The sequence below is a fragment of the Chanodichthys erythropterus genome, chromosome 7, assembly GCF_024489055.1.
Source record: "Chanodichthys erythropterus isolate Z2021 chromosome 7, ASM2448905v1, whole genome shotgun sequence".
NCBI classification, from domain to species: Eukaryota; Metazoa; Chordata; class Actinopteri; order Cypriniformes; family Xenocyprididae; genus Chanodichthys; species Chanodichthys erythropterus.
In genome coordinates, this window is record NC_090227.1 from 43,230,642 (window position 1) to 43,258,156 (window position 27,515).

At 34.2% G+C, this 27,515-nt stretch overlaps 1 protein-coding gene across 1 annotated transcript in view; it reads left to right on the top strand.

Moving 5' to 3' along the window:
- Positions 1–27,515, top strand: part of LOC137023486 (xaa-Pro dipeptidase-like) — a 73,672-nt gene that overhangs the window by 13,827 nt on the left and 32,330 nt on the right. The window contains exons 5-9 of the mRNA XM_067390659.1: positions 7,275–7,322; positions 9,275–9,336; positions 9,712–9,756; positions 13,893–13,968; positions 23,406–23,452. Coding sequence (XP_067246760.1) covers positions 7,275–7,322; positions 9,275–9,336; positions 9,712–9,756; positions 13,893–13,968; positions 23,406–23,452 — 278 coding nt within the window. The remainder of the gene's footprint in view (positions 1–7,274; positions 7,323–9,274; positions 9,337–9,711; positions 9,757–13,892; positions 13,969–23,405; positions 23,453–27,515) is intronic.

The window sequence follows — 27,515 nt, forward strand, 5'->3', positions numbered from 1 at the left end:
TCTGCAATGCATGCTGGTCCAGTGATGCCCATCCTGCCTAAGTTGACAGGTTTTCAGAATGACATGTACTGTATAAAATGATGAAGCATGTTTTGTTCTTAGTTTTGTCTAAATGACCCTCATTTAGAAATGTAATTGTGAACGATTGTGCATCAGTGTGACGAGGTCAGAATGTCTCAGAGTTGACACTGTAATTGCAGCTTATTTTTCAGGTTCAAATAGAACAAAAGCCATTTAAAAAGATACATTTATGATAATAGTCTATATATTATGTTCCAGTTGATGTAGACCTGTCAGATGGACATCTTTCATCACGTCTCAATGTATTTTATAATCTCACTGCACGAATGCTACAGTATGTTTAAGAAAAGTGTAACTTCAGATGCATAACAAGGTATTTATATGAGCAATATCACACTTGTAGCCGTGCGATATGGCTGTATATCAGCATTCGGCCGTAGGTAATCACATCATGATGATACACGGCTATATTGCACGGCTGCGAGTGTGATATTGCATTTATACAACGGTTCATCATCACGAGTGTGTAAATAAATAAGAAATAATGTTATAATAGAGTTTGAATCGCTTATAATGTGCATTTGAAAAAAAACAACACGCATCAAAACATCTTTCCAGACATGAGAAGCATTTAAGACAACATTTAATTACATGTTTTTAATCCAAACTCACTGCATAACGACAGTTGAGCGTCCTTCTGTGAGATGATGTGGCTTCTTAGACAGAATAAGGCAGTCGTGTGTTTATTAGTCATGTTTAATCAATCAAAACATTCAATCTTCTGTTTATTCAGCTACAGCGATAGCATGGGATTTCGTGGAATGACGCGTGTTCTACTTCGGCAGCAGGGCATATTTGCAGTTTCTGCACAAGAGCGCCCTCTGGCTTTCAGATGAAGAAGCATTTACTACTGATCACAGAACTGTACAGCTCTGACAAGCTGCGCATAAAATAATCGCAGCTTTTGCCAAATCGCATGCGATAAAATTGCAATAAATCGTGCAGCCCGAGTCTCATATATCATTCATTCTTCAGGTTGATAATATTATATCCATCATAAAAATTCGTTTGAATGTCTGCTGAGGACCTTTGTATTTGTCTTTTTTACTCAATTGACTTTCTTTGTTTATAAAAGTCCCTTTCAATTTAAAAGTCTCTTGCGACTCATTCACTCGTAAGTTTGCCGCCATCTAAAGGCGTTTTAATGTTTTAATTTAACTTTTTTAAACTTAATCCATAATGAACCCTTTCTCAATACCAAATATAACATATTATTTATATAAAATATTTATTGAACAACAACAGCCATTATAAATGACAATAGATAATAAACACAGTTGTACAATTCAGTCAAACGTAATTATTAAATTTAACATAGCCTGATTCAATTTGTTCAGGAACAAGAAATAGATTAATAAGACCAAAGATTGCCTGTTTTATGTACCCAAAATTAATTATATCTCATGTTTAAACCACTTTAAGAGCCAGCGGCAAATCCACGAAGCACTGGCCGAGATGAAGCTGTTCTCGGCAGCTACTCGAGCACTGAACGGCCTGGAGCTCGCATCTCCGAAAACGTCTGAACAAAATAAGCGCTATGATTACATATAAGTCACATAATTCAGATCTAAACAACTACATTCTCATCTAAAAAAACTTAAAACTACAGTTTGTGGAACAACAAGTGTAGAAATTACGGCAGATTTGCTCGGCTGTCATGACAGTCGCTTTTCAAGCGAAGTGATACAAACGGTGAAAAGGTAGGAGTGCTGTTATCACTAGAATATCACACGGCTCTCAGCCAATCAGATTCGAGAACCAGAAAGAACTGTTTTGGTGTAGTGGAGGTAATGACAAGAAGAAGATATTTTTGTGTTTTCCCTTTTTCATTGGAATGCACAAGTGCATCGCAATCCCTCCTCAACTCTTTTCTTCTCTTTGTGTGCGTGAGCGTTAATGACCTTCTCCTGAGGTTCCTCTCAGCGCTGCTTAAACAGATCATTTGAGAAGGCAAACAGAGCTGCTGGGAGCAGAAAACAGAGGGAGATATCTGTAATCTTACAAAACAAATGAAATCTCCAAGGCAAATACACAACACCCACAAACTCCCCGTGTTTAATCCCGAGCGCTAACAGACCCTGAGATGGGCCGCATCGGGATGCACGACACGCTGAGTGTCTTTGACATTCAAAAACGTCCCCGTCTTCGGCTGTTGCCCTCAGCTGCTAGATAATATACGCAAGAATGACTTTGAGAGCCGTCGGACTGTGTGCATGTCTTTGCATTTGTTGAATTTAATCACAAGATACTGTCGTGGTTTGTTTGTCGCTGCCGTAGGAGTGAACTTGACATGATGCAAACTTCAGTTTAATGTGCAAAAACAAATATATGATGATTTTCCCTTTTGCTGTTCATTTTGAGCCAACCAATGGAGTATTGGAGATTTCATTATTTTTGCAATTCTGTTTTTAAATTCAAAGGCTGTATCTGTTAATGCAGTATTAATAAATACTGTAAAAATATATTAGTTCATGATTGCTAATGTATTACCTAATATTAACAAATGAGACCTTTATTATAACTATTACCACTATTTTTTTTTTTTTTTTTCTGTGGGAATCACTTTTTTATTTACAAACCTGTATGACTTACTTTCAGTTTCATGAGAAATCAAAAATGAAATGCCTTGCATTTGTTTTCATTTTTAAAATAGAAATGACCAGACTGTATGTTGAATTGGTCACACAGGAAGGGGATGAATTGCCTTTGTTATTTATGCATATTTTATTGCATGTTTTTATTCATAAAGTACATTAATGGACATTTTTTAAGAAAGTTTCTCCAGGGGAAAATTAAATATCAAATTGAAAGATATGTTTTCAAAGATATTATTTCAATTATTATGTTTTTGTTGTTGTCGTTTGTAGAGATATTATTAAGTTATTGTATACAATTAATTGAAATATTATTGTTACACTGCAAAAAAATGATGTTCTTCCTTAGTATTTTTGTCTTGTTTTCCAGTACAAATATCTAAACATTCTTAAATCAAATTAAGTCTTTTTTTACTGAAAAAAAAAAGTATCAAAATTAAGTGAGTTTTTGCTTAAAACAAGGAACAAATATCTGCCAAAGCAGTAAGACAAATTATCTTGTTTTCTCTTTTGAATTAAGTTTATTTTTCTGACAACATTGGCAGGTATTTGTTCATATTTTAAGCATAAACTCACTTCATTTTGATATTTTTTCTTCATCTTTTGTCATTTTTATTCTCAAGTAAATGTATCCTGATTTCAGAATGTTTAGATGGATGTTTGTACTGGAAAACAAGACAAAAACACAATTTTTTTGCAGTGTATTATGATTATTTTCAGTGTTATTCCTCTTGAGTTTGTCATGAATATAGCATTTGATGCAGATATGATGTTAAATGATAAATAAGTAATTCAGAGTCATAAGTTAAACCTTGCCTGCTCACAAAATAATAAAATATTCATAATGCAGGAAGGTAAAGATGATGTACAGCTGCTGCAGGGTGTCTACATGTATACAGTTGTCATTCATATGTCGATTTCCGTATTTCCTCTGTTGTCTTTTTAGCATCTTTTTGTCCATCCAGTGGAAGATTGGAGATTTCAGGAAGCCTGACATTATTTTTGCAATTCAGTTTAGTGATGTTAGTGGTGTATAAATGATCCACTTCAGCGTCAGATTGTGTTTTAAGCTGAGATGCACTGCGCTTAATTTAGTCTTGAGTATTTTTTGCAGATAATTAATTTTTTTGTCAACGAGCAGTTGGTCTGTGTTCAAGTGCAGCAGCTGGAGTTACACGTTCAGTTCTCGGGCGTTTGTCCTGATCCGATCCCGTCACACTCACAGCTGCTCGGCTCCTCCATAATATTCAGTCAGGCACGTACTGATTGCTTTAATGACAGTAATTTTCCACTTACATTGATATGTGTTGCTATTCAGCCCAGTAGGCGAGAACGTCAAATGAAAACACTATTGATTTTGTTTACATTGATTTTTTGACATTTTGAGCCCATTAATCTTGATCACTCATAAAATTTGAATAATGAAGGGTGTTTGACATGGCCGCCAGACTCAATTAAGCTCGGATTTTTGTTAAAATGTTTTAAAATTTGGCCATTAATCTTGCATGTCACTTTTTCCTTCATCTATCTTCAATAATCTGTCTTCTCAACAAAAGCTCGGACTAAGCAATTTGTTTAAAACAGTTTTATTTATTTATTTTTCAGAACTCTGATTAATGTGATATTTCAGTCCTTTGCTATCAGTTCAGTATGTTTGGTTTAATTAAGAAAATTATCACAATTCTTTTGATCCATTTAAGACCAAGTGCAAGATTTTATGTATGCATGTATATATATATATATTTCACAGCGAAATCCCCAGAGTTAAATCAACTCTGCTCAGAGTACATATGGTCCCTCTCTAAATAGTGTTAAAATAACACCGAAGCAGAGTTAAAGTTAGTGAGATAATAAAGCAATTAATTAAGTAATGATTGCACAGTAGTGATGAACACCTGCTGTTAACAAGCAGAATCACTGAAGAAATAAAAAACACAAGAACTACAAGTGAATTAATTGCTTAATTATCTCATTAACTTTAACTCTGCTTCTGTACTCTGAGCAGAGCTGATTTAACTCTGGGGATTTTGCTGTATATAAATATTAATTTTAAACACTTCGGTAACACTTTGAAATAAGGTTACATTTAGTTAATGCACGTTGAACTTACATGAACCAATGTTTTATTATCTAAGATTAATAAATGCTGTACAATATATATATTGTTCACTGTTAGTTTAACTAATGCATTAATCCTAACCTTATTGTAAAGTGTTCCTGACATTTTTTTTTTTTGCACTTTTTTATTTGCAAACCTGTGACTTTCTTTCAGAGTCATAAGTCAAACCTGGCCTGCTCGCAAAATAATAAAATATTTATACCACAGAAATGTTAAGATGATGTACAGCTGCTGCACAGCGTCTACATTTAATCTACGGGTACAAAGGTTTTGCTGAGAAAATCAAATAATTATTAGTCGGTTGGTCAGTAACTTTTATAAGGAACTGCAACTTACACATCTGCTGTTGTAAAAACATTATACACTTTTATATTTTTATAAGACTACATAATGCATTTAAGAAGAATTAAGTGCAGCTGCTTGGGTAACACTTAGTTTAGGGTCCAATTCTCACTATTAACTATGACGTTTGCCTCAATAAACTCCTAATTACTGCTTATTAATAGTTAGCAAGGTAGTTGTTAAGTTATTGGGTAGGTTTAAGGGATGTAGAATATGGTCATGCAGAATAAGGCATTAATATGTGCTTTATAAGTACTAATAAACAGGCAATATCCTAGTAATATGCATGCTAATAAGCAATAGTGAGAACTGGACCCTAAACTAAAGTGTTAGCAAATGTGTTATTAACAGATGCAACTTTTGATCTTAAAAATGTGTCAGTAAATGTTTAGATGAACATTAAATAAATGCTGTAGAAGTATTGTTCATTGTTAGTTCATGTTTTTTTTAATGTAGTTTAAGTACCTCTAAACCGGAGTTTACCGCCCGTGGGCGCCATCTGGCTGTGAAAAAATGAATAACAAGTTATTTAAGGATTAAGGTTGAATCACTGCAGTCACATGACTGTTTTAACGATGTCTTAAGTACCTTTCTGGACCTTGAAAGTGATTATATTGATTTCATATACCTCTCGGATTTCATCAAAAATATCTTAATTTGTGTTCTGAAGATAAATGAAGGTCTTACATTTGTGGAACGACATGAGGGCGAGTAATTAATGACATAATTTTCATTTTTGGGTGAACTAACCCTTTAATTTAATCACCCTCAAGCCATCCTAGGTGTATATGACTTTCTTCTTTCAGACGAACACAATCGGACATGTATTACAAAAAATATCCTGTCTTTTCCAAGCTTTATAATGGCTTTAGTGAATGGGGGTCGGGATTTTGAAACCCAAAAAAGCACATCCATCCATCATAACAGTAATCCTTACGACTTCAGTGAGACCTTCTGAAGCGAAGCGATGTGTTTTTGTAAGAAGAATATCCAAAAGGCCTTTATTAACCTTCCATATGGATTACTTTTATGATGGTTGAATGCACTTTTTTGGGCTTCAAAATCTCGGCTACCATTATAAAGTTTGGAAGAGCCAGGATATTTTTAATACAACTCTGATTGTGTTTGTCTGAAAGAAGAGTCATATACACCTAGGACGGCTTGAGCGTGAGTAAATCATGGGATTATTTTCATTTTTGGATGAACTATCCCTTTAAGTTTTACTGAAAGCCGATTTTACCAGTGGTTTAAAATCTGATTAGTTTTGATTTTATTTATTTTTTTGGAGTAATATATACAGCATGTATAGTCGATGCTGTCATAAGCACAATATTTTAAATGTTGTTTTGACTCCATAAACATCTCCTGATCTGTCCCTCAGCTCATTTTCTCTAGACGTGGTATGTTTGTAATTTGTTGGATAAGGAACGTTAAGCATTCGCCCCCTGCGTGGCATTAATCTGATGTTCTCGCTGGGTTCATTCGTTCAGGATGGAGAGAGGCGCTGAAAGCTTCATTTACTCTTCAGTCTGTTGTCATAGGTCAATCTGTTTTCCTGACAGCTGTATTAGAAGAGGATAATAGAGCCTGGCCTTTCTTAAATAATTGCTTTTGCATGAGATGCTTTGTGGCCCATGCATAAAAATAACAGTTTACAGGTTTGGAACAACAAAACATGATGAACTATCCCTTTAACATTCAGCGCTGCTGTCGTCTGCATGGATTTCTGCAGAGCTTTTGGGTGAAGCATCAGGCAGAAATGTGGATTCTGCTTAGAAATCTGCCCCGAGGTAAAATAGTCTCTGTTTGATTCGTCCTGTGGGTTTAAAATGCTTCTTATCCACTCCTTGGAGCACATAAGACAGCTCAGGTGTTCTTTCCCAGAATGCTTTGCTCATCCTGTTCACACAGTACCGCTGGCTGAAGATTATTGATGATTCATGCTTTCATTGGTTGACATTAAGGTGTCTGTCAGATATCTGCCACCACCGCTGGTTCCTCTTTTCATGAGGAAATCTCACCTCGCTTTTGTTCATTAGTGTTCCTGTCAGTGGCGTCCAGGGGTTTTCACTGATATTTTTAGAAGCACATGATGTTTTGTTTAAATTATCCACTCTAATGAAAGCTTTTCTCCACAGATTGCTGATGTGCTGAAAAAAATGAAGCCAAGTGTCCTCCTCACACTGGTAAAATCTTTATTTCAAGTTTTTCAGGACTGCATCCATGTCTTTTATTGTTATTTGGAGTAATGTGTGTATGTAATATTATTATTTTATTATTTTATTAATGCTTATTGTATATATTATAATATTATTACTGTTGTTGTTATTATTATTATTTATAATATATTTACATTTTAATTAATATATTATGATTATATATTTTATATAGATTTATTCATGTATATATTTTACTTTTATATATATATAAATAAAATATTTTTATATAATTTCATATATATATATTTAATAATAATAAAAATAATAAAATAATAGTATAGTATATAAATACTAAATAGTATACATTTACTATTGTATTTTATAATATAAAAATTAGTGTGTGTGTGTATATATATATATATATATATATATATATATATATATATATATATATATATATATATATTAACATTAAGACTATTATACTTAGTACATTTTTACATTTTATTAATATATATATATATATATATATATATATATATATATATATATATATATATATATGCATGCATGTATGTAATTACAATTTTATACAGAAAATGTATATATGTATAGTTAAATAATGATAATGATGATGATGATAATAATAATAAACAATAGTATCGTATAAATAATTACTAATATGTGTGTGTATGTATATATAATATATGTGTGTGTATGTATATATAATTTATATATATATATATATATATATATATATATATATATATATATATATATATATATATATATATATATATACAATATTAATAATATAATAATATAATATAATATATATATATTTTTTATATAGAAAAATTATATATGTATAATTAATGGTAATAATGATGGTGATAATAATAATAAACAATAGTATCATATAAATAATTACTAATATATGTGTGTGTGTGTGTGTGTGTGTGTGTATGTATATATAATTTATTTTATAATCTATAATTATATTATATATATATATATATATATATATATATCAACATTAATACTATTATACTTTTATATATATATATATAAAAGTATAATAGTAATAATGTTGATATATATATATATATATATATATATATATATATATATATATATATATATATATATATATATTATATAATTATAGATTATAAAATAAATTATATATACATACACACACACACACACATATATTAGTAATTATTTATACGATAATATTGTTTATTATTATTATCACCATCATTATTACCATTAATTATACATATATAATTTTTCTATATAAAAAAAAATATATATTATATTATATTATTATATTATTAATATTGTATATATATATATATATATATATATATATATATATATATATATATATATATATATATATATATATATATATAATTAAATAATGATAAATAATAAAAAATAAGTGTATATATAATATCATTTATATATATATAAAGTATAATAGTAATAATGTTGATATATATATATATATATATATATATATATATATATATATATATATATATATATATATATATATATATATGATATTATATATACACTTGTTTTTTATTATTTATCATTATTTAATTATATATATATATTAACATTATTACTATTAAACTTTTTTATATTTATATATATATATATATATATATATATATAATTAAATAATAATAATAATGTATATGTATGTGTATATTATATATATATATATATATATATATGAGAATTATAATTAAATAATAATAATAATAATGTATATGTATGTGTATATAATGAGTGAATAGTGACCTGGGTATGTTTTCATAAGTCTCCCTCTGTTAGGAATTATGGGAAATTGTGGTATTCAGACATCTGCACTGGAAGTAACAGTGTGATTTTACTTCTGTTCTATTACCTTGGATAACGAGATAATGAGACGGTTTAACGTCTCTGTCTCTGTGTGTCTGCAGCGAGGACTGAACACTGACAGCGGCAGCACCTGTCGTGAAGCGTCCTTTGAAGGCATCAGCCAGTGAGTTTCATCCATTATTCAGAGTTCTGTTCCTGAAACTCATTCCAGGGAAAGTAGCACACGAATCCTCCATGTGCTCGGATAAAAAGACGGCCCTGTTTAGACTCATGCACAAAAAGACTCCTAATGAGAAATATTTTGAGAGATCTTCACCGTTGTCTGTTACTGGAACATTTATGCATGAGAAAGTAATTAAACGTGAATGTCATCGCATTATATACAAAATATCAAAGCAAAATGTCAAACAAAGAGCACAAGCGCACTTTTCAAACAAAACATTAGGGGGGTTGAAATGTTAAAGCAGTAGAAGTAGTGTTGGAAATGACACAACATTATTTTGTGTTGTTTTGATCATGTTTTTCTTCTCTCCTGCAGGTTTCAGGTGAATAATTCCCTGCTGCACCCTGTGATTGTGGACTGGTGAGTGTCATTTATATCGCAGATGTAAATGTCAAAACAATTGAACCTTTTGACACTGTGTTTAATGCCATTTAGACGTTTGTTCTGCAGCCTATATGTGATTGATGTCTTAATAACTAAAGCTCAAAACTGTGCTTGTTACTAAAGTCCAATTAACAAAATCAAAGCAAGTTTGCCAGTTACTCCAATTAGCAAACGTTTGATCATTGATGAAAGGTAAAGTAGACGGCAATTACTGGAGTGGGTGAAGTTGGATTGTTTCATCTTTTTGTGTTTTGATTGTCATTGCATCATTTTAAAAGTTTGTTCTTAATGTGTTTGAGAAGATCAGCTTGTTTAATCACTCTTGTGTTTAACTAACAGAGCGTCATTAAGCATTCAGACACAATGAAATATCCTGAAATCATTGTTATTCTTCATATAAATGTGCATTTTTGATATTCAACAAATGATACTCAAATGCTCTTCTGATGAGGGAGTCACTGTTGAAAGGCATATGAAACGCTTCAGCTAATTTCAGCAGAATGACTCTGTCATGACTGAGAGCTCTTCATTCTCATGACAGCATCACAAACAATTTGCCATCAATCGCTCTCTTTCTCTCTCAAGCCTCCCGGCAGGTCTATAAGGCCGGTGTTTGGCTGTAATGGTCTGCGTGCTTCTCTCGCTGTTGTGTGCATTAGGTTTTCTCCTCTATTACTCGCTGGAAAGCGGCTCATTATGGTTTCCCTTTGCTTTCCTGCTAACATGGTTGTTTCCTTCTGTTCCTCACATTCACTTATTACCCCAAGATTTCCAGAGAGAATTTGCCGTTTGCTTCTCCACGATGAAGCATTTGGCAAACACTAAAGACCTGCAAGTCGTTTCCACCACTGAATAAAAAATAAAAAAGTAATTTTGACTTTTTATCTCAAAAGTTTGAGTTTTATTCTCGCATTTCTGAGTTATGAAGTCAGAATTGTGAATTATAAAGTCAGAATTGTGTGATTAAAAAGTCAGGATTGTGAATTATAAAGTAAGAATTGTGACATATAAAGTCAGAATTGCAAGTTATAAAGTCGGAATTGCGAGTTACAAAGTCTGAATTGCTTGATATAAGGTCAGAATTGCGAGTTCTAAAATCAGAATTGCGAGATATAAAGTCAGAATTGCAAGTTACAAAGTCAGAATTGTGTGATATAAAGTCAGAAAAGTCAGAATTGCGAGATATAAAGTCGGAATTGCGAGTTACAAAGTCTGAATTGCTTGATATAAAGTCGGAATTGCGAGCTACAAAGTCTGAATTTTGTGATATAAAGTCGGAATTGTGAGTTATAAAGTCAGAATTGCAAGTTCTAAAATCAGAATTGCGAGATATAAAGTCGGAATTTACGAGATATAAAGTCGGAATTGCAAGATATAAAGTCGGAATTGCGAGTTACAAAGTCTGAATTGCTTGATATAAGGTCAGAATTGCGAGTTCTAAAGTCAGAATTGTGTGATATAAAGTCGGAAAAGTCGGAATTGCAAAATATAAAGTCGGAATTGTGAGGTATATAGTCGGAATTGAGAGATATAAAGTCGGAATTGTGAGATATAAAGTCGGAATTACGAGATATAAAGTCGGAATTGCAAATTATAAAGTCTGAATTGCTTGATATAAGGTCAGAATTGCGAGTTCTAAAGTCAGAATTGCGAGATATAAAGTCAGAATTGCAAGTTACAAAGTCGGAATTGCGAGTTACAAAGTTGGAATTGCGTGATATAAAGTCAGAATTGCGCGATATAAAGTCAGAATTGCAAGTTACAAAGCCGGAATTGCGAGTTACAAAGTTGGAATTGCGAGTTACAAAGTTGGAATTGCGTGATATAAAGTCAGAATTGCAAGTTACAAAGTCGGAATTGCGAGTTACAAAGTTGGAATTGCGTGATATAAAGTCAGAATTGCGCGATATAAAGTCAGAATTGCAAGTTACAAAGCCGGAATTGCGAGTTACAAAGTCGGAATTGCGAGATATAAAGTTGGAATTGCGAGATATAAAGTCGGAATTGTGTGATATAAAGTTGGAAAAGTCGTAATTGTGAGTTCTAAAGTCAGAATTGCGAGATATAAAGTCTGAATTGCTTGATATAAGGTCAGAATTGCGAGTTCTAAAATCAGAATTGCGAGATATAAAGTCGGACTTACGAGATATAAAGTCGGAATTGCGAGTTACAAAGTCTGAATTGCTTGATGTAAGGTCAGAATTGCGAGTTCTAAAGTCAGAATTGTGTGATTTAAAGTCAGAAAAGTCGGAATTGCGAGATATAAAGTCAGAATTGCAAAATATAAAGTCGGAATTGTGAGATATAAAGTCGGAATTACGAGATATAAAGTCGGAATTGCAAATTATAAAGTCTGAATTGCTTGATATAAGGTCAGAATTGAGAGTTCTAAAGTCAGAATTGCGAGATATAAAGTCAGAATTGCAAGTTACAAAGTCGGAATTGCGAGTTACAAAGTTGGAATTGCGTGATGTAAAGTCAGAATTGCTTGATATAAAGTCAGAATTGTGTGATATAAAGTTGGAATTGTGTGATATAAAGTCAGAATTGCCCCGAATTTTTGATTGGTAATCAATTAAGACACGTAAATATCCTTTATTTTCCAAAACAGACATTATTTACTAATATGGGTGATGAATTATTGATACATTTCCATGTGTTTGTAAGTCTGTGATCAGTGCTTTAGAAAAGAGCTGGTTTCCATCAGAAATGTAGGTCGAAAGACACTTCTTGTTCAGTAGTAAAAAAATTCTGCATTCACAGCCTGCTCTGCTTCTTTAATCTGATGGTGTACCTCTGATATATATCTGTACTGAGATATTGATAGTGATCTCAGCTGAAAAAATATGAATATGAACATTTATTTTTTTCTCAAATAACATGCACTGATGAATTATTCACAAACCAAGAACATGCATTAAAAAAACAGTGTCAATTTTGATTTCATGTTGACTGTTCAAGGCGTGCACACAAACAACATGAGTTGTCAAATCAGACAAGTAAATATTTTTTTAACATCAATCCTCATACTGTTTAACAAACCCCATATTTCCTGCAGAATTCCTGATGAAAGAGATCCCATGATCCGTGTGTTAAACGTTCAGTGCTCTGGAATAGAGATAAAAATCACATCGCTGATCGTAACCATGGGTTACCGCTCTCTCTCTCTCAGTGTGTGCGTGCAGTGTTATATTTAGACGTGTTATTAGAAAGTTTGCACATTCACACTGAGTCATAGGAGATGTCAAGATGCTTCAGTAATGCAAGCAGCTTCATTAAGACACAAGTGAGGATGCTCGACCAGGAATAGACAGTGGAGGTGAAGAAAAAAACAGTAACTCACTAAGGAGAGAAAAAAGTGCTGATTTCTCTGACGTCAGTCCTGCTGTGTTTTGGCTAAAATTAGGGTTGAAAGTTTATCAGAGACGTTCAGTCTTCATTAAACTTTCTGATTGGATGAGCAGTTGTTCAATAGCGGACTGACGTTCAAAAGTTTGAGGTCATTGAGAAGGAAATTGATACTTTTATTCAGCAAGGACAGATGGTAAATGCTTTTTTTTTTTTTTAATGTTACAAAAGATTCTATTTCAAATTAATGCTGTTCTATTGAACTTTCTATTCATCAAAGAGTCCTGAGAAACAAAATGTATCACTGTTTCCTCCAAATATGAAGCAGCACAAACTGTTTTCAACATTAATAATAATCATAAATGTTTCTTGAGCAGCAAATCATCATATTAGAATGATTTCTGAAGGATCATGTGACACTGAAGACTGGCGAAATGATGCTAAAAATTCAGCTTTGATCACATGATATAAATTACATTTTAAAATATATTCACATAGAAAACAGCTATTTTAAATCATAATAATATTTCACAATTTTGCAGTTTTTACTGTATTTTTAATCAAATAAATGCAGCCTTGGTGAGCAAATCTTTACTTTTGAACAGTAGTGTGTTGAATTCTGCATTCATGTATTAAAGGTCTCCAACAGTTTTTAAGTTTTCTCATAGTAAAAATCACTGTTATTAGTGCTTTAAGATGTTATGTCTTCATATTCACATTATTGTTTCTATTATGATTAACTTTTTCTCTCTCTCTGCCTGTAGTCGTCTTCAGAAGACTGACATGGAGCTGGAAGTTCTGCGTTACACCAACCGCATTTCCAGTGAAGCCCACAAAGAGGTAAACATTTTTGTGTCGCGTCCATAAAGCTCAACACAGTTTTATTAGAGTTAGAGTGTACTTGAGTTTTACAAGCACATTTGAAAACCTAAAAGGGATGCTTTTTTATTTTAAAAGTTTGGAGGGCTTTAGATGACGGTGGTAAGAGTTGATAATTTCTCTGAAGGACTGGGACTGTTTCTCAAAAGCATCATAAGCCTTCTGCGATTTATTTTTCTTTTGATGTTTTGGGAAACGCTGCAGTGTTTTACAGTGAATAGTATAGCAGCTTCCAAAATCTTAAACCTCGTTTGATCAGTATCTAGGCCAGCATTGCATTTATCCTTCACAGACACAAGGCAATACCAGAATATTAAACAGTTGATATTTCAGCATAAAAACATGCATCTTTTTAAGGGTTCAAGCACGTTGCTCTGAAACCCTGTTGTAATTGTTAAAATTTCCAAGAATCAGCATTCTCCCCTAAAAGTGATCGGTCAGACCAAATCGTAAGTCGTAGAGACTTGAAACTTTTGAGGGCTGGTAGTGCTCACACAGTCGACAACATCACCAAGGCTCGCCCCGATCGGCCTGACGGGGGCGCTGCAGTGGTCAAAAGTACGAAATGGCTCATAACATAATGGCTCATGGTTTTTGGCCTGATCGGAACCAAACCAGTGCAGTGAGATTCTCCAGAGTCTAATTGTCAGTAATTATCAAAAAAAGTTGAAATTTCGATTCACGGTCCCTAAAAGCCGCCAAAACTTTTGAAGTGGGTGGAGCCACTTTTACTAAAACGGCTCTAACTCATGAACGGAATGAGACATTTTCACCAAACTTGGCACACCTTTGTAAGAGCTCATTCTGTGATCGTGTGAAAAAGGACGTGGCAACTGTCCACTTGGTGGTGCTATAATATAAAAAAACATGAAATTGGCGATAACTACATCACCATTAGTCCGATTAACTTGACAATTGGCATACAGAGCCTTTGTCCAAGGTGCCATGATTGTCTATGAGCACACTGACATATCTCAAAAAGCATGTCCACCATTGGCCAATGAAGTTTGAGCAGCTATCAGACAAGGTTAACGGAGGCCAATCAGAACGAAACTCGCTGGGCCTAGAGGCCTTTGCGCATGCCCACGAGATTCATACAACATGGTTGAACTCCTCATTCTGGTCAACTTTGCTTCTAGGACCGCTGCTATCCATCAAATCATTCGTTAAATATTGGAGATTATTTCAAAAACCAACTTTAGTGAACTAGTCCTAGGTTTTTGGCTCAACCTCAATAACTGTTAAAAAGCTTTAAAAACAATATATTTCCTATGGTAAATTTCCTGTATTTGCTGCAAGTGGTATTTTCCATATATGATTGAGATGGTTACAGACTTGCTAAATAAAACATACCTTTTTACGCATGTGCTTAAAGGCCTTAAAGCGCTTGAACCCCGATTATAGCTGCTCACAGCTGTATTTAGTTACTAAATACCCCACTGACCCCAGTGGCAGATATTGTTCTTGTTTTAAACACAAACTCGCTTCATTTTGATGCATTTTTCATAAAACAAGACTTAATATCATAAGTAATTTTGCTTCTCAAGTAAATGTGTCTTGGTTTATGTAGTTTATGTATTTTTACTGGAAAGCAAGACAAAATTACCAAGTAAGAACATCTTTTTTGCAGTGTGACATGTATCTCACATGTGACCACAAATTTGAGCTATTTTAATTCATTATATTTATTTTTTTTCCATGGGCTGTTTTGAGTTTTACTTACTTCCCAAAAGTTGAGCCAATTCAAATACAGTGGAAAAATAAATTGGACAAACGCAGTAAATTGTTTTGTTTATTAAAATATTTTTTTTTACAGTGTAGTTTACCTAACTGTTCCTTATTGAATCAGATGCTAAAACAGTGCAAACAAAAAATTGTGCAATCAGTGGCACAATTTGCTCTTGTAAATTACCTTCTAATATAGTCTAAAGTCACCAATCACGTAATGCACGCTGCTCTCATAATGTATATAATTCTGCCCCGCTGACAGATGAACACAGACTCTTGATATATGTGCAGTTAGACGGTATTTATTAAGTGAACATGACGTCTCAAATGTCTGAAAATGCACAGCAGTCGAGCAGCCGACGTGAATAAAAGAGACTCAAAATAATTTAATAATCCAAGATTGATGGTTTGTGGTAGAATAAGTTCCTGATATCCATTAATGAATAAAAAGCCTTTTTAAGAGTTTTATGTGCCAGTCTGTGGTTTTTACATGAATTAATACTGTGTGTTTAAGCTAAGACCATATTTATCATAGTAACTGCTGGCTTTAACATCGATCGTTACATCAAAAGGGTTTGTGAACATCGATTCATGTCGCAGTTATTAAGAGATTTCCACGCAACCTGCCTCTTAAGGAAACCGATTGCTCTTAAAGGGGACCTATTATACAAAATTCACTTTTGCATGGTGTTTGGACATAAATGTGTGTTGGCAGTGTGTATACACAACCACCCGATATTGATAAACATCCAACCACAACTTTTTTTTTTTTTAATACCCATAAATCATAAGCAATGTCTCAGAACAAGAGGTTTCCAGATCCCTGGCGGTGTGATGTCACATTAGTTCACATTAGTTCACTGCTTTGTGAACGAATGTCAGTACAAAGGGACAATACAAAACAGAGGTTGTGCTAAAAAGTTGTTACTCAAGGATAGATCAGTAACTGTTCTTGATCCAGCTTACATTCTCCAGAGTGATACTGGATACAGCAGTAATGAAGGTGAGAGCACTTTATTACAGTTCATCGGAGTTGATTTACGGATATAAAGTTTACCCGTTTATTAAGCACTACCCGAAAAGGCATAAGGTTTTTATATATTTGTTTCTGTTAGTTGTAACGATTGTTTCTGTGTACTTCGCTGTGTATGTTGATGATAATACAAGGGAGAGAGTTTATGGATAATATTTTAATGCACACTTACACTGTTTTATTAAGCTCTTACAGTGATTTTCTAGAGTGAAAACAGATGCTTCATATTTTGTGTGAAGTACAAAAAACGTCATAAAACTCATCGGTAAAGTCGAACGGGGTCCGGTACAACTGGCTTCTACTAATATAGTGGATAAAAACAAGAAGACAATAGAAGTTATAACCGTAATTGAACTAAACTATACCTGTTCTGTGGTCATGCAGCATATATTCGCAGTTTTTGACATTATAACGTGTCCTGACTGACAGGGGAGAACAAGCTCTTGAAGCTCCTCCCTCTTAGGCCGAGTGCAGCAGCTAATTTGCATTTAAAGGGCACACACTGAAACGGCGCATTTTTGCTCAACCCCCAAAAATGGCAATTTTAACATGCTATAAAAATTATCTGGGGGGTATTTTGAGCTAAAACTTCACATACACACTCTGGGGACAACAGAGACTTATTTTATATCTTGTAAAATGGGGCATAATAGGCCCCCTTTAACTCTCTGGAGTCCTTTAACTCGCCGGCACATTTTGCAGGATTTTTTTCACATTGCAGTAAAACAGACTTAAAAAACTCTGTCATTTCTTGTCATAGAGACACAAGTAATATATCAATTGAAACTATAGAATATCTTCTTTTATTTGTGTACACTCAGAGTAAAAACACAATGTTGTGCTTTTTGTAAAATAAAGAAAACTAACATGATGCGTGATCTCTCGTCTACCTCTGCACGAACTCCAATCTGATAGTTCTCAGAAAATGAACTGTAACTTATGAATACTAATGACAAAAAAATGACACTTATGTCTAAAGAAATGTTGAAATGTCAGGTTTTACATCATGCAAGTCAAATCGAAAACAAATGTTTTCTGTATGAATAATAATCTGTATGAAAAGAGAGCCATGTCAGAAGTCTGTGATTCAGCTCATTACCCGCTAATGCGGCCACACCCACGGAGCCAGCGCTATTCAGAGGCAAATTCAGAGGCAATACTTGTATGCATTGTCTCAATCGTGTATTTATTGTCCTGAAAAGTGTTTATCTGGATGTTAAAGCCATGGTTAGCAATCTCTAGTAGACATGCAGTTAGTTCCTTTTCTTCTTTATATGAATTTGTGGCCTGAAGGTGTACAGAGCGCCCTCCGGCTGCATGTATGAATTGAAAACACAGTATCCAGTGCTCACAGTGATGACAATAAATATTGAATATTACTCCTCTGTATAGAAAATTGACATAAACATATGAGAATCCATCAATAATTCTCCAAATGTGCATGCTTTTAAGCTAAAAGTCTATATGAAATGCCATAGAGGTAACATAATTGTTCAAACACTTTGCATCACAGAAATACATGATATTTTGAAGAATATAATAGAATACCATTATTTTAAATTGAGCTGGGACATGATTACAGAGGGTTTTTTCACAGCCTACCTGACTAAACCTCATTAATATGCAAGTCATTTCAGGTCATTATTATGCGATTCTTTTGTCTTCTCAGGCGTAAATGACCCATTATGATGATTCATGCCTCCACGCATACTGTGTTTCTTGACAAAAAGTGTCTTACAAAAACTAAATCAATATATTGTTTTATATGAAGGAGTAGGCAGCATAATTTTTACATAATTCTGAAGAAAAAACTCTAGTCTACAACCTCCAATACCCAGAAGTTTTGTCAATGCAGATTTAATATACTTTTTTTGGCCTTATTTCAGTGACTTAAGTTTTTTGTTTTTTCAATAACCATGCATAAACAGTATTCCTTCAAAAACATGTACATACATGTTCCTCACATATTATGGTAGCCTAGTTTGTGCTGAATACAGTGTAATGAATACAGTTTATGAACAACTGAAAAAAGCACAAATGTCAGGGCACGTCAAAACTTCTCCAGGCCCCAAATCAGCCTCAGACTCCAGAGGGTTAATGGAATAAATCTCTCATAAATGATACTTCTGTCATTATTTACTTCATTTGCCTCATATTGTTTTAAAACCTTAAGGTTTTTACTCGAAAAAAATGTTATAGCTATATAATAAAGACTGTACTGTATGGGTCATACACACAAAAAAAGGGGCTCAGGTCTGGAATGACATGACTGTGAGTGAATATTGACAATTTAAATTTTTAGGTGAACTGTTCCTTTAAAACTGTTGAGAAACATTTCAGTCATTAGTGGATTCAGCCACATGTACAGACGGCATTGTAGAAGTGCAGTGAATGGTTGTCCTTGCATTATCTGCAGAAAATAGCCCCAGCACCTCAGAATGACCTTGGCAGACGGGGTCGATCTTCAGTTGAAGGTCTGAAGGACAGATTCTGAGGCTCTTTTGATCTCTCAGTTCCAGCAGTAAAGGCCTCGGCACATATTAACACACATAGGTCTTCATAAGTGCCAGTCTCAGCCAGAGCTGATATAGACAAACATCTCACGGCTGTAACCTCTCGTCTTCCTTTATTGCTGGATATTCAGTTTAAGAGGGACATGAGTCACAGCCACAATGGAAACAAATTGTTTTTTGAATGCCGAAATGAGGAACGAGGGATATCAAAGAGTTCACTGTACGGCCATGGGAAACCATTTAGCAGTTGAGAATCAAAATCTATTTCTTTTTCAGAATCACTTCTCTTTTGTTTTTTATGACATTCCGTTAATGGTTGTGGAACGTATTCTTGTGCTGATGTGGATGATAAAACATTTCCAAACATCTTTCTTCCTCAAAATTGTGAAAGAATCATTAATAGATGAATTAATCGTTGCCATTTAAGTGCCCCATTATGATTTTTCAGATATTCCCTTTCATGTAGTGTGAATTAGAGCTGTTTGTGAATGTAAAACGTCTGCAAAGATCAAAATGCAGATGAATGGAGTTGGAAAGAAAGAAGCAATTCTAAACTGAAACAAGTCCTCAGTAATTCCAGTCTCACTTCCTGCTCAAACTTACATACACAGCAAAATCCCAAGAGTTAAATCAGCTCTGCTCGGAGTGCATATGGTCCCTCTCTAAATAGTGTTAAAATAACACTGAAGCAGAGTTAAAGTTAATGAGATAATTAAGCAATTAATAAGGCTGTGACTAAAGTCACTTGTAGTTCTTGTGTTTCTTATTTCTTCAGTGATTCTGCTTGTTAACAGCAGGTGTTCATCACTACTGTGCAATCATTACTTAATTAATTGCTTAATTATCTCACTAACTTTAACTCTGCTTTAGTGTTATTTTAACACTACTTAGAGAGGGACCATATGTACTCTGAGCAGAGTTGATTTAACTATATTTGCATTATGCCAGTCTTCATTGGCTGCCCATGAACAATGTCTACTTTTGACTCGCCTCACAACAGACTGGGCCGTCTGGCCAATCAGAGCAGAGCAGGGTTTACAGAGACCATATCCTTTATTGAACCTTTTCAGACATTGTGAGAAAAAAGCTGATGCTAAAATGAATATTATAATGTTTTTTGACCTTTGATGCATGTGAACGTATTGTAGGAGACCAAAATTAAGTGCCTTTAAAATAGCATAAAGGCACTTTAAGTGAAATCATATTCTTGAGACCCAATGAATCAAGCAGTTTTCCTGGAGTTAATAGCATAAAACGCTTGTCGGCTCAATTTAATGTCTGGGTGAAGATCTCTGGATGTACAGATTCTGGATGTTTTTGTTCTCTCTTTCTCTCCAGCTCTTTGACTGATGTCATATTTCACTCAAAAATGGACATTTTACCTTTGAGTTTTTCATTTCCATCTCAATAGGCCTTAAAATTAGGCTTCAGTTTCTTTAAGCAAAATATGCATGTCTTTAGTTTTTGAGGTGAAATGTGAGCTATTATTGACGGGTTACTTGAGATTCATCTGAATGTGCAGTGGTCTGTCAGTGATGCTTACAGCAGCAAGTTTTGCTAGTTTGAAATGTAAATGAGCGACTAAATGCTGATTTTGTCTTTGCGGTGAAGAGAGCTGAGGCGAAAGAGCGGAGATTAAGAGTTCAGCTCAAGTCCAGAGGCTTTTACTGTTTTATTGAATCTGACAAGAGCGGACAACGTTTATTTGACCTTTGAACCTTACAGATATGAATAATGGACTATATGTAGATCTGGTTTCAAGCATGTTTATTGGTGTGTAGGGAATGATGCTAATAATGCCAGAGTCAGTGGTTCGATTTTCAGCTTTAATGCACTGTAATTTGATCTGAATAGAGGCAAAATGTCACATGCATAAATGTGAATTTCTGAAGAGAAACTAACATCTTGATATTCTGTATCAGTTTAGAGATGCATGAAATGGTACTGTTTTAAATATCTTCAAATAACGTTCGTTTTCTCAATCAAGCATTTATATATTTTATCCAACACATATAGTGCAGTTTCATTAACTCTATTCAGACTAGTTTATGAGGATGTCAACATAAATGTTTCATGCAGATCCAAAATCCTTCAGATTTGAACATGTCAGTGTTTTTCTTGCACATTAAAGCAAATAGAGTGCATTAGTGCCCCCTTTTTCAGTGGCACTGGTATTTTTTCCATTCATTTTTCCCATAGGAATTTTAAAAAAAGTCTTCATTAAAGAGTTATGAGCCATGAACCGAACCAATCAGCTACAAGGTGAATCACAAAACTACACACTTTGATTTGAAGCAAAAAAAGTTTTTGAAAATTGGAACAAAAAGACTTAACGACTTTAGTGAGGGAAAGAACTACAATCCCATGAAGCATTGCAAACAGCATAATCAAATTAAAAACGATGTAGAAATATGAAATTAAGTGTTTTGTAAACAAAACGAGATTGACTCGATTGCTTAATGGGAGTGGGCGGAGCTAATTTGGCATTGGATTGGTGTAATTTTCTGTACAGCATTATGGGAAATGTCGTTTTTTTGCCAGGAATTCCACAGTTAAGCATGATTATTTTTAAACTAAGCTGAAATAATGCTGGCTGACGGCTTCAACGGAATCAAATACCATCGATTAACAACCTCGCAGCTCACAGTAAGCCTGTCTTTAACGGTTTATACGTTGTTGTTAAAAATCAATTTCCTTTTGGATTACATTAATGTAGCTCTGAATTCAATAACTGTATGTATTCCATTGGGTTTCTTGTCACTTGTAGAAACTCTGACTGCTTTCCTAATCTGACAGAAGATGCTTCAGAACACTCTGGACCTTTTTATATGGTTAATGAGTTATTTATATTCAGCACAGGAAGAACATAGAGGGACAAATGAGAAGCTATCATGAACGTGTCTATCCGTTTCGCCACTCTCCTCCTGTCCCTCTCGTGGGACGTCATTAAAACCCAATGCTCGACACCTGAGCCGCTCATCGCCGCTCATTCCCGTCCCTCCCAAACTCCCAGCGCTGCGGTGCCGAACCGGTCCCTGTTCACCTGCGACAGGTGATCTCTCTCAGGAGACCGTCTAATGCAGCGCCAGACGTGTCAAGTGATAATTTTTTGCTCTTTTTTCTCAGAATGAAACGGTAAAAATTATAATATTGTGAAATATTATTACAATATCAATTAAACATTTTCATTATGAATGTATCTAATAGAACTGAACTCTCAAAAGTTGTTTTTTTAATGTTTTTGAGTCTCTTCTGCTCAACAAAGCTGCATTAATTTGATCAAAAATACTGTACAAATCACAAAATATTTTTTCAATTTAATACAACTGTTTTCTATGTGAATATATAATAAAATGTAATTTATTTCTGTGATCAAAGCTGAATTTTCAGGATCATTCAGTGTCACGTGACCTTACAGAAATCATTTTAATATGCTGATTTGCTGCTCAAGAATCATTGTTGAAAATGCAAATGCAAACTGTGATGCATTTATTTTTTTATTTAGTATTTAGTATTCATATTTAGTATTCTTTGATGAATAGAATGTTCAAAAGAACAGCATTTATTTGAAATTGAATATTTTGTAACATTACAACTGTCTTTACTGTCACTTTTGATCAATTGAATGCATCCTTGCTGAAAAAAAAATCTTATTCTTTATGCCTATAAGTATCATATTACCTCTGTCACCCAACATACTGCCATTATTTGAAACAACCTGATCTCCGCAGTCTCCCGGGGATCCTTCAGTGCTGCTGTGCGGTGTGACTCAGACTCTCGATTAAAATAAAAGCTTCCTAACCTGCAATCATCAAACAGCCCCTCTAATCCGCCCTCGACACACGCTCTCCCTCATTTCTCTCTGCCGTGCTGCAAATGACTGTTATCTCATCAAATGGATGAGTCGTTCTGTAATTTGAAGGCAATTGCTGGTCATTTTCAGAGCCATTCTGCGGCTCTTGTTGCCGTCTGTGCGCTCCGACTGCCGGCGAGAGTTCATTGAGATTATTAGACTTTATCTGGAGAGGGGAAAGGGAATCGCTCAGTGTGATGATGGAGATGGATGGCTAATTGAATATTTTGTAAAGCACTCTTATCTGATTTCAGTGTGTGTTTCCTTGTAGGTGATGAAACGTGTGAAGCCGGGCCTGAAAGAGTATGAGATGGAGAGGTGAGTATTGATTGATTGATTGATTTGACTGATTGATTGAGCTGTCTCGGGTGGTCTGATTAAATCCTTTTTCCTGGAGTGAAGTCTAATGAAGAAAGTCACACCATTTTCCTGTGAACTCGCTCTCAGAACCAGCCCACGTTTCCACTGAGAACAGAACAAAGTATCTGCTTTACCATACCTGTCCATGTCACAATAGTTCTCATTTAAATAATTAATATGCAGAATAAAGGGGTGGAGCCTGGTTGAGGTAGTTGAAACGGGCGGTTATGGTAAGGGGTTGGACATTTCACACTTCTCCAGCGGGCCAATCAGGGCACAGTGTGCTTTTCAGAAGGAGGGGCTTCATAGAGACAGGAACTAAACAGAGTGTTAATGACAGACTGGGAAGAGAGGAGCTGAAAATAATCAACATTCAAGCATGAATACTAGAACAGGTTGAGCACAAAAACAACATCAAGACTTTGAAAAAGGGCATAATAGGTCCTCATTAACATCCAAAAACATCTGTTTTGTGTCAGTCTAGCATTGTTGTTGTTGTTGTTGTTTTGTAAACTCTACATCCCGCCTCATTGAAATCCACCAGATTGATTTTATTGATTCTGTTTAGAAAGTTCATGTAAATTATGTGATCTAAGTCTCTGGTGTCCCACAGAATGTGTCTGTGAAGTTTCAGCTCAAAATACCCCACAGATCATTTATTATAGCTTGTCAAATTTGAGCAAAAACACGCCATTTTTGTGTGTGTCCCTTTAAATGCAAATGATTTCCGCTTTCCAGAAGAGGGCGGAGCTTTAACAGCTCAACAACAACAAAGCTGGAGAATCTCACACAGCCAAAATGAGGAAAGTGTTCAGCCTTACATTGTTCAAACCGGAGTCGACACTGATGGAGAGACTCAAGAAGAAGTTACAACTTTTAGACGTTTCTGAATGGTTAGTGGATAAATTGATGTAGTTGCTGTCGAGTAGGCATGTGACGGTATCAAATTTTCATGTTGCGATTAATTTATGAAGCTTTTATCACAGTATACGCTATTATCACAATATTAAAATAAGTTGCAAAACCATTTTTGTCATAGTTTTAACAGGTTTAAGAACTCTTTTTGTAATAAAACAAAAGCAACTCTGACTGAAATTTTCAAACAGATTAAAATGCAAAAGAAGGCTATAAAGAACAACAGATAACACTTTACTCTATTTAATGCATGAACTAAGATTGAGCAATAGCTACATTTGTTACAGAAAGAGTTATTTTTTGTTAATGTTAGTTTAGAAACACACCTGATCATTGTTAGTTTTATCTCAGGTCCATTAAATAAGTTATTTTGATTTTAGTAATGTTATTAAATAGTAACTAAGAAGTTAACATTAATTAATAATAATTAATACGTTATAAGTATTTTTATTGTCAGTTTAGTGATAATGAATTAACATGTTAACTAATGAAGCTGTATGTTTTCAAAGTGTTACTGAACAATAACAAATAATAAGAACATTTCTAATCATTAGGGCATGTTGTAGTCCAGATTAAAATATAAAAATGTTTAGGTTTGAAAATAAATATCCTTTTAAGTCTTTTTTAAGTCTTCAAGTATTCAGTATTTGGTGCTGTGATGAACACTGAGATTACAAAAAAATGAATGTCTGTTTGAAGCATTTTAAAAACTTCACTAGCGCAGTTACTTTGTTTGCACGGTTTCCGTGGTAACCGCTGCACGCTGCTGTTCCATCAGCGCCCTCTGCTGTCAGAGAGTGAACGCGCACTTTCATTCAGCTCGTCTCCTTCACTGGTTCCGCCATGTGCTTCTCGTGCACGTTGGGATTGTTTACATCTGAGTGCGTGTCCTTTTGACGCAGAATACAGCGGTGTTGATTGATGGGTAAAGTATTCTTAATTGTCTTATAAAAAATTAATAATTGGTAATAAATTATTATTTACGGTATTCTGAAGTGCCGACGATTACAATATCGTGCATATTCATTATCACGATTTATCGCATTACCGAATATCGGCACAAGTCTATTGTGGAGTTGATTCAACTCATCCACTAGCATGTGCCGTCATGTTCATCTTTTTTTGTTGCATTGACCCTTGTTTTATGAAACTGCAGTTTTTACTGTATTTGTTATCCAAAAATGTAACCATGTTATATAATGAGTATCTTGTAGTTGAGCTTTAGTCTTCTTCCACTCTGCAGTTTGCAATCTGTGTGAGGCGTTGATCTTCTAGCTTTGATAGTGTTTTGTGTCTGATAAGACCAGCCGACCGGTTCTCTCCTCTCCAAACAAAAGCTCTGATAAGCTGCAGATTTTTACAGGGATTTTCTCTCAGTATCTGCCGGTCGAGAACTGTAAGATAAGACCGACTCCCTCCACTTGTTTTGTCCTCTAAAGAAGCACCGCAGTGGCGTCCGGAGGTCTCGAAGCGGTCCGTGCAACAGTGGCTTTGTCCAGACCTTCCGAGATTGTGATGCATGATCTACTTCCTCTAATGACATCTTCCCTTTCAGCTCTGTTCGCCCCAAGTGCATGCTGGGATGTGACCTTCTCTCGTAACATCACTCCACACCTCTGCATTCATCTCTCAGGAGAAGCCAATTTCCGTCCAATTTCCTCCTAACTTTCTTTTTTCCTGTGAATGTCAGTTTCCTGCAGGGATCATGAAGGTTTTTAATGTGAGAGATGCTTTGAGCACCGTTATGTGTCATACAGTCGCATTAGGCCATTAGGGGCCAGTGACTCACTATGACTGGACATAATGAGAGAGATTGTGGCGAACAGGTGTGTGTGTGTGTGTGTGTGTGTGTGTGTGTGTGTGTGTGTGTGTGTGTGTGTGTGTGTGTGTGTGTGTGTGTGTGTGTGTGTGTGTGACAGGACAGGACAGGACAAAACCGCAGGCAAGGTCATGTCAGGCAGCGACTCACATCAGTACAGCAGTGGTCAGATTTACTCACACGCTCACTAGGGATAAGTGAGGGGAAACATCTTCAGCTTTTTTCTCCAAGTGGTCTTGGCTTGTTTCGTAAAAGTTTGCAAACAAGTTTCTCAAGTGCAACTCTTATGCACACCAGAGACTGCATTTAATTGATCAAAAATACAGTAAAAATAGTGAAATATTATATTATATTAATATATATTATTAACTATTTAAAATAACTGTTTTCTATGTGAATATATAGTAAAATGTAATTTATTCCTGTGATCAAAGCTGAATTTTCAGCATCATTACTCCAGTCTTCAGTGTCACATGATCCTTCAGAAATCATTCTAATATGATGATTTGATGCTCACAAAACATTTATAATTATTATCAATATTGAAAACAGTCATATTTTAGTGGAAACAATGATAGATTTAATTTTTCAGGATACTTTGAAACAGCATTTATTTGAAATAGAATATTTTGTAGCATTTTGTAACAATATGTCTTTACTGTCACTTTTGATAAATTTAATGCATCCTTCCTGAACAAAAGAATCAACTTCTTTCAGGAAAAAAACACTTACTGACCCCAAACTTTTGAACAGTAGTGTGCAGTGTTGGGGGAAGTTACTTTTAAAAGTAATGCATTACAATATTGTATCACTTAGTTACTTTTAATGAAAAGTGATGTTACATTACTTTTATGTTACTTTTTCTCACCCGAGCTGGGCTTGCTTGTTTTTTAATATCAAAAAAGTACTATTTTTGGCTAATGTTAATGCACTTTCACACAAAAAGTTAAATAAATAAGCTTCAGTCTGAAGGAAATGCATATTCACACCTGTACAGTAGAGGGCGCAGCTCAAACAAACCTTTCAGCTGTGCAACACACTTATTTCTAAATCTAATCTAAATTCATTTTTGCTTATTAGTATGGTTGAATTAGATCATTGAAGTCAGCAGCAAAGACATTGGTGAATAAAGTGAGATTAAATGCATAAAGTATATGTGTGTAATTTAATAAAAAAAAAAAAAAAAAAATATATATATATATATATATATATATATATATATATATATATATATATATATATATATATATATATATATATATATATATATATATATATATATATATA